This window comes from Carex rostrata, chromosome 4 (genome assembly GCF_964058835.1).
Source record: "Carex rostrata chromosome 4, lpCarRost1.2, whole genome shotgun sequence".
NCBI lineage: Eukaryota > Viridiplantae > Streptophyta > Magnoliopsida > Poales > Cyperaceae > Carex > Carex rostrata.
In genome coordinates, this window is record NC_135921.1 from 12547058 (window position 1) to 12555785 (window position 8728).

The following is an 8728-nucleotide window of genomic DNA, read 5'->3' on the forward strand; positions in this document are numbered from 1 at the left end:
TAATATAAAGAGAAGGATTCACTTACAACATTTATAAGATGCAATATTTTATAATAATTTGATTTTGCGATTTTAAAAGTCAAAATAGTGGATTCAAAACGTTCAACATGATATCTATATTAAAATGTGCTCGTAGATGAAATTTTACATATTTTTTTGAATTTCTTTATTATTTATTAATTATATTACAAAATTGTTGTTTTAAACAATTTTGGACCACTGAAAAACAACAGTTTTGTAAAATGCTTAATAAATAGTAATAAAAAAAATTAAAATTTTATTTTTAAGCACATTTTAATATAGATATCATGTTAAACGGTTTGAATCGACTGTTTAGACTTTTAAAATCGCAAAATCAAATTGTTGTAAGGTAACTTACAAAAGTTGTAAGTGGATCCCTCCTCTAATATAAATTATGCATGTAATTTTGAAAATTGTTAAGATTATTAAAATAAAAAAACATCTAAGGGATATTTAATTCTATTCTTTTACCGCTCTTTATTTAGTCACCATTATGGCATTATGAGCTCAATGCCGAGTTGCCGACCGAGATTAAGTCAATACCACCAGTCCACGTCAGAAGTGCCAAGTGCACTGCCCCTTAAACGAGTGCGATCCTCTGAGATATCTCATATTTTGCTTGTTCGACGTGTCTGGTGTCTATTTGTGAATAGTGCGGGGGCCAGTATTATTAGAACTTTGAGATCGTGCAGAACGTATTTAACGGTTGGAATTTCCCAGAAAGTCACGCAAAATATGAGATATCTCAGAGGATACGAATTGCCCTTAAACCGCGTCTAGCTAAAGAGGTTCTTCATACCCTAGTTCTCACACTCTAGTTATAATTGGTGTGCCGAGTCGTATAATAGGTTATCCTTTTACTTTTAAGGTCATATAAGTTAACAACACATACCACTACACAAAAGAGTACCATGGTATCTTCGCAAATTCTTTTCTCTCCGATTCTCCCGTTCTTCTCTCGACAACAGAAAAAGGAAACTAAACTACTAAAAAAATCAATCAATTAATAGCCACCTCTCTCTCCTTCTCTCTCTCTCTCTCTCTCTCTCTCTCTCTCCCCGTCTCTTTCCTCCCCTCTTCTTGGTTGCCGATCTCGAATCTCGGTCCTCGTACTACTCCGGCCGCCATTTCCGCCGCATCAGTTCTTCAGGTCTTTCTCTCTCCTTCTCTCGAATTTGCATCTTTTTAATATTATCACCTGATAATAAATTCGCCTCTACGAGATTTGATTTCTCCGATCCAATAAAGCTTCTTTGTTGGGTCCAGCTTCCTCTCACCGTACTCGCTTGTTCTTCTCAGTTTGAATGAATAATTGGATGGTTGCAAGTCACTGCGCATCGGGGCCTACTCTTTGTTCGGGGCCCGCTGCTCAGGGTCTTTGGTACACGATTCACCTCCCGGACCTGCATTGAAACTTGCCTATTTTAAAGTTTGTCGACTAAATTCTTGTTGAACAACTTTTGGCGCAGGTTGAACTTGGGTGGAGCTAAGAGTAACAGATTGGGGGTTTTGAATATTATTGTGGCGTCTTTAAATTACCAAGGTCTTATTTGTTAATGGCAGAGAGGGGTTGTGTGAAGCGCCTTCAAAAGGAATATCACGCCATTTGCAAGGTACTTTTCTGATTCTGATTCCGATTCTGAATTTTGTTTATAAAAACATGGTTAGTTAAATTTGATGGAAATATAATTCATACCGTTGTCTCTGGTAATTATTATAAACAAAGCTAGAGTCAGTGTTGTGGTTACTGGTGATCACATAGTGAAATATTCTAATTGGGGCTTCTGTTAGACCGTAAATTACTAAACACAAACCAAACCATATCCACAGGAGAAACAAAGTGCAGTTCTTAACTGGTAATCTCTGTCCCAATTGTACACATAGGTCTATTGTTTAGCTTGATTGACATATGAAGAAGATAAGTAATTGCAATAATCCAAATTTCTGTGTTTATAGCTTGGCACAATACAATGTTTATTTGTTATCATTTGCATGGGGATATGCATTTTAGTCAGTGAATATCTAAACAAACAATATTTTTTGGGTACTTTATGGGTCTATAGGTTTTCTTACTTGATGTTCTTGTTTATATATAATGGCCTCGTCACGTGCACAGGAACTTCTATAGAAGTTTGGTTTTAGTTTAGCCTGAACCAACAGAAACATTTTCATTCAAGCCATGGCTAAAATTTGCCTAATCCAATGCGGGTGTAGTAATAAGATATCTCAAGATTGGTTTTAATTGCAAATAAAATGAAGAGTAAATTACACAATGGTCCTTAAAGTATCACTGGCTTTCCAGTTTGGTCCTTAATGTTTCAAAAGCGTCATTTTGGCCCTTTTTTCTAATTCTTACCAAATTGGCTCTACCGTTAGCACCCATTAAAAATATAATATCTACATCCATACAGCTTCCATTTAGCATTGCAAAAATAGTGGGGAAGTGACACTAGTAATAAAGGTGTCGTGAATACTAATGTTGTTAACCTAGGGGTGATCCGTATTCGATCTGTATTCGAAAACTTAGATGTGGTATCCGATATCCGAATATTTGCGTGGATAAGGATACTGATATGATTTTACATTTCAATTATCTGTATCTGAATAGTAGATATATACCATATATTTTAATATATATTATGAAAAATTTATGTTATTCACCATTATAATTAGATTAATATTACGAACTTTAATATTTTTTAATATTATTTTAATAAATATCCAATCTGATCCGGACCCGTATCCGTATCTGTCTGATATCCATATCCGGAAAATGAAAAAATGGATATGGTTTTACCACTATCCGCTCCGTTTTCACCCTATATTAACCTCATTATCTTCTTTTTTTTCGTAAAAGGCATTAAGCCCGTTTCATTGATCAGAAACAACCGTTAACTTACAAAAGTTGCCCTCACTACCTACTCATAGCATCAGTGCCCTCCCAAGTAGGATAATAGCTAACCATATCTAAACATTTATCAACTCTCGATTTTACTACTACATATCTGCAAAATATGACTATCATCAGTGCATTATTAACCTCATTATCTGTATCACGTATTAGTTAGATTGATACTAATACTGACGTCCATGTTTTTTATCACCATAATATTCACCATACATCTTATTAAGAATATCATCATGACATGAGGCTAACGTAGATTTTCATCTAATTCTGTATTGGTGATATTAATTTATAGGACCAAATTGGAAATCTTAGGTGTATAATAACTAGGGAACCCTGAGAAAAGTTCTTGTTCAAAATTAATAAAACAAAGATATACTGCAAATTCACCCAACGATAAAAATAACCAAATAGCTATGACCTTGAAAGGGTAAAATTTCCACTGCATTGGACTGATTATATCTACTGACTCTTTTTGGATAAATTTCTGCACAGGAACCACCTCCACAGATTATTGCTCGGCCGTCTCCTAGCGATATACTGGAGTGGCGTGAGTGCCATTTCACTTTTCTCTCATATTTTCTTATGTGTGCTTGTTTCTATAAGTGTAATATCAGGATATTCTGTTTACATTAATCAACCATATATTTTTTTCAAAATTTGGTGTACTGTTTTGGACATCTTTATTTTGTTAAAGTTTGGGCCGGCCCTCTCATGTGACCATAATTTACCCGTAACCACAACTAGACCTGAATTAACAAACAGTAAAAGCAGAGGCGGATCTATGCATGGCTTAGGTGTGGCTAAGCCGCCCTATAAATTAAAAATTTGCAGATTTGTCCTTTATATTTGTAATTTTTATAAGAATTTATACCTTTCAGCCACCCTTGTAAAACTAAATTACACTATATTATGTTATTCAGCCCCTCCAATCTTAATTTTCTAGTTCTGCCCCTGAGTAAAAATACACTACATGAAATTGAGAAGGGTGGCAATTTAAGATGTCTATTGTTTTGTGATATAAACTTTTTTTAATTATTATGATTTTAAATTTTACTAACCTGTTTGTATCCTCATTTGTTTGCCAGATTTTGTACTAGAAGGAAGTGAAGGGACTCCTTTTGCTGGTAATATTTCCGGTTGATCCTGTATTTTTGTGTGTGTTTGCATATAGGGTTTTACGATGACATATGCCAACCCAAGTATTAGTAGTACTGTGCTGTTAGACTGCCATTTTGTTTTTCTACTTTAAAGTTTTGCTAAACCGCATGCATGTGGTTTTTTTTTTTGAACTATTGACTGATTTTCATTTATTCACAAGCTATGGAACTATATACTCATTTATCGTTGAACTGTTTGATTCTGAAGGTGGAATTTACTATGGAAAACTCAAATTCCCGTCTGATTATCCTTTCAAACCTCCGAGCATCAGGTAACTTTAGTGGGCAAGTCCTTTTCATAATGGAAGAAAATTTAATCCCCCATATTTTGTAATAATATTTTTTTTTTCTTTTTCTTTTCCAGTATGGTAACACCAAATGGGAGATTTGCGCCTCACAAGAGGATCTGTTTATCAATGAGTGACTGTAAGCTTACGAATATTTCCTTTTCCATTTTGTCTTTAGATAACTTTCTATTAAAAAATTTCCTAATGTTCTTCTTTTACTAATGTTATGCAGTTCATCCTGAGTCCTGGAATCCTATGTGGTCTGTGTCTAGGTAAGCTGAACTCGAATAGATCTTTATATTTGATCATTCATAAATAACCTGGCATGTTTGTAATATTCTCCTTATTTTTCTTTGATGCAGCATTCTTACCGGGCTTCTCTCCTTCATGGTAAATTAACTTGCTTTTTTTATTAAGTTCAATTGTCAAGCAGATTAAGTTTTTAGAATTTCTGAAGGACTTAGCACACTGAGCTGCATGTGTTGGTATGGCCTCTGACTGGCACGGTACAACATATTACAGTATTATCAGACATGAATTAGTCCATGTGCGTCTTTCCTGTATTTTTTTTATTCTTTGCTGATTGCTGAGTTAAATTTATAATAATAATAATAATAATAATAATAATAATAAGAATAAGAATAATAAAAATCCTATTTAATATGAAAGTTCTATGGCGCGATCGTTCATCAATGCTTTGCTATCTATGAACAAAGATGTTAATTTTTTAGCATGTTTACTAAAAGGCTTTCAAGTGTTTGAATAAACAAGATTTCCTTCAATGTGATCTTTTTTACTATGCATGGATGTAGATGGATGATGGCATGACAACTGGCAGTATTAGGACTACTGATGAAGAGAAACGCAAGTTAGCAAAAGCTTCCCTTGCTTACAATTGTGAGAGGTACCTTATTCTTTATTCAGATAATCACGTTTGGATGGGTGAGGAATAGTGCTAACCCAGATTGGCGAGCTATTCCGAACTCTATTCCGTGTTTGGACACAACTCCCTATGTTCGGAATCTCTTGCGTTAGCGTCTATTCCGCTATTCCAATGAACAGTTGGGTTAGCAGCTATTCCGAATTTGTGGGTTAGCTGCTAACCTTGTTAACCCCATGATTCATCCAAACGCAAGGAATTGTTCAAGAATAGTGCTCTTCGGGTTTTTGTGTAAGAATAGCATAAGAAATATTCCAACCTTAATTGTGTGAGAAGAGTGCTATTGTTATACTATTTGAAATAGTAGAGAGGTTGTTCGGATTCTGTGATTTGGAGTAACACTAATTTAAAGAGTGGTAATCTTCCTATTCCATGGTTTGGTTGGATTAGCAGAATAGTGGCTAACCCAGACAATTCTGGATAGCAAAAAAGTTGCTTGGATTGCACCTAACTCAGAATAGTGTACTATTCCTTGGTTTGTGCTACTGGGGTGCATCCAAACATACACATCTTCTCACAACCAACTATAAAGTCCGTAAGATATATCTCTTTTAAGAGTGAGGCTATGGTACTATGCATAATGCATATTGGTCCATACTATGGATCAATATCTTTGTTTTCAAAGTCCAAACATTGATCTGAACCGTTCAGCATAATCTCCATATGAAAATGTTTTTGAAGTTAAATTTTACATTTTTTAGAATTTTATCACTGTTTTTAGATAGGTAGAAAATCACTACTTTTCAATGGTCTAGAATTTTTAGATCAAGTGATTTTGTATCCATCTTAAAAAATATTAAAAAAATTCTAAAAAATGTAAAATTTCATCTACAGACAGATTTTGGTTTGGAGATCATGTTGAATGGTTCGGATCTCGACTGTTTGGACTTTGAACATAGAGATATTGATTCATAGTACGGACCAATATGCGCTAGCATAGTACCATAGCCTCACTTCTTTAATTTTAAGTAATGAACAGTAACAATACAACATTTTCTGTTTTTTGTTTTCTTTTTTCAGCAATAACTGCCCCAACTTCAGGAAACTCTTCCCAGAATATGTGGAGAAATATAACCAGAAACAGGCCCCTCATATAACCACACAAAAATCAGAGCTGCTGGTGAGGCGTTCAATCGAGACCCACGCAATTCCCGCTCCTGCAATTCCAGCTGGAACTGTGGCCGTTATGCAACAAGAAGCCCGACAACTAGTCAATGACGCAGTTGCTCTAAAAGGCAAAGCCAAAAAGCAAGTGCCCTTCTGGCTAGTATTTCTTCTTGTATCAGTCTTTGGTATGGTCATGGCTTTGCCTCTTCTCCAACTCTGAGGCAAAAGTTAAAAAAATATATTTTAAGTTTTGTACAGTTTGGGTTAGAGAATGGAGTGGCTTGATGCTACTTAAATCTCCATTTTTGTTTTGTTTGGTTGACTGGGTGAACTGTGAAGGCTTTCTGACTTGCAGTTGTGCTGCAGTTTTAACTGGAGTCTATATGTTACTATTAGCTGTCTGTAGATCGTATGAATCTCTTGATCGAAGTTCCATTATTGGAGTCTTGATTGGATGAAACATCGGTAATAGTTATTTGTGTCTACTTGATCCTCTTTTGTTGCAGTGCCCCTGATTTTTTTTACTTGAAACCTGCATCACAAGGGGGGACACGAATTTGACTTTAAAAAAAATACTGTTCAACGAGTGTTTGATTTTTGCTGTGTTACATAGGCGTTTGTTTGGCACATCCTGACAACAATTTCTAATGGATGATAATGAAATCATTGAAATGTCAGATTCGTCTCTAATTTGCTCTTTCTTCTTACTGGTTTTCTCTAGCACAAAAGAACAGATCGCAAAATGGAAAAACTCTAGCTAGTTTTGTTGCTTTATTGGTCAGTACGGATTAGTGAAGGAACAATGTGATGATTTGGTTACGTTTTGGTTGGCATATGATCAAAAGTTATTTTTGCGTCACTTGAATTATTACATCATGTGTTGTCATAACGACTAAAATAATAAAGCATAATTACATTATGCGAATAGTTACATTACTTGACACACGTGATGTGATTGATTATGTTTATTTTTTAAATTTTAAATTAATTTATAAAAATTAACAAAAATACAAAATAAATTACAATAAAGAAATAATTTTGAAAAATTAATCATGCAATATGTGATGTGACGTTACTAATTTAATTTGTACACGCTATGATGTAACATAATATGTCTTTTTAGATCATATAGAGACATGTCATATGCAATCACATTGACACATTATATACGACTATACGAGTCACGTTGCGTGACTGATACACTAGTACGGATAACAGTTTAATTAAGAGAGAAAAAGAAGAGGAGTTGCTTTATCGAATCATTCCGTCTTGCATTGAATCTGAATAGAGTGAAAAATAAGTGTTGTGACGTGATTTGATTAAAATATTAATGGATGGTTACGACACGCGAATGATTACGTTATGGGAGTCGCGTTGTGTCCAAACGTGCCATAATTAAACGTAACTTACGTGATCATTTAATTATAATTTAAGTTAGTTTATTTAAAATTAATTATTTGATAAAGATTAAACAATCTTAATTATACATGACTCGCGTGACTAGATCTTTTACGTGATGTGCTATGCTGTACCAAATTTTCTAAATATAATCACATCACGTAATCAACTCGCGTGCCGCGCCGTTCCGTGACGGAACTGGTTCTGCCGTGCCATTTTTTCCACACTAGCACTGAACACGAGACTGGGAAGAACTTGGGATCTGTAAACTAACTTCCAGTAACTGTCACGCGCTTGGAGTGAACTGGCCGAACAAGTAAAGGCAAACGGAAACCGGCGCCACCCACATCGCTAAAGATAAAGCGTTTAGAGGTTGCACGGGAAAATCGTTTGGTTAATGGCTAGGGACCGCTCTCTGAAAGCAATGAACTGCTCCCCTTTCGAAAAGGAAAAAAAAGTGAACGAACGGATGGCGACTCAAATGGACAGCTAAGCTGGCCATAAACTGGTTCGATTAATTCTACACGCAATTCCCACTACGGGACAAGAATTCCTACTGTTCTTATCAGTTTTCCTATTCGAGGGATATTCGTGGGCCTCCTCTCTCATTTCCCTTTTTTAAAGTTCATTTCTTATTTTCTGAAAAAAAGAATGTTCGATTTCTTTGCTTATCATAGGATTTCAGATCTTCTGTGAGTTTTGCTAAGAACCATGTTGTGTAAGATTTTGAACTAGGGGTCAATCACATAGTTATTGATTTTTATGTTTAGAAAGATGCGGAGTACAATTTGAGAAAAAAATGAAAGGAAAAGTATGGAGTCAGATAAGTGTATTTGTTATACATTATCTACATTAGCTAGATTAATATAGAATTATTTTGAAAAGGGCTGGCTAGCGCATAGTGTCCAGT

General features: G+C 34.9%; 1 protein-coding gene across 1 annotated transcript; it reads left to right on the forward strand.

Annotated features, from left to right (window-relative positions):
• The first annotated feature begins 986 nt into the window (after positions 1-986).
• Positions 987-6918, forward strand: LOC144553423 (ubiquitin-conjugating enzyme E2 34-like). Its single transcript, XM_078301576.1, has 10 exons — positions 987-1171; positions 1491-1634; positions 3422-3476; positions 4015-4053; positions 4295-4358; positions 4451-4512; positions 4606-4645; positions 4736-4763; positions 5186-5277; positions 6334-6918. The coding sequence occupies exons 2-10, from the start codon at positions 1578-1580 to the stop codon at positions 6638-6640; spliced, it is 744 nt and encodes a 247-aa protein (XP_078157702.1). The 5' UTR covers positions 987-1171; positions 1491-1577; the 3' UTR covers positions 6641-6918.
• The last annotated feature ends 1810 nt before the right edge of the window (positions 6919-8728 follow it).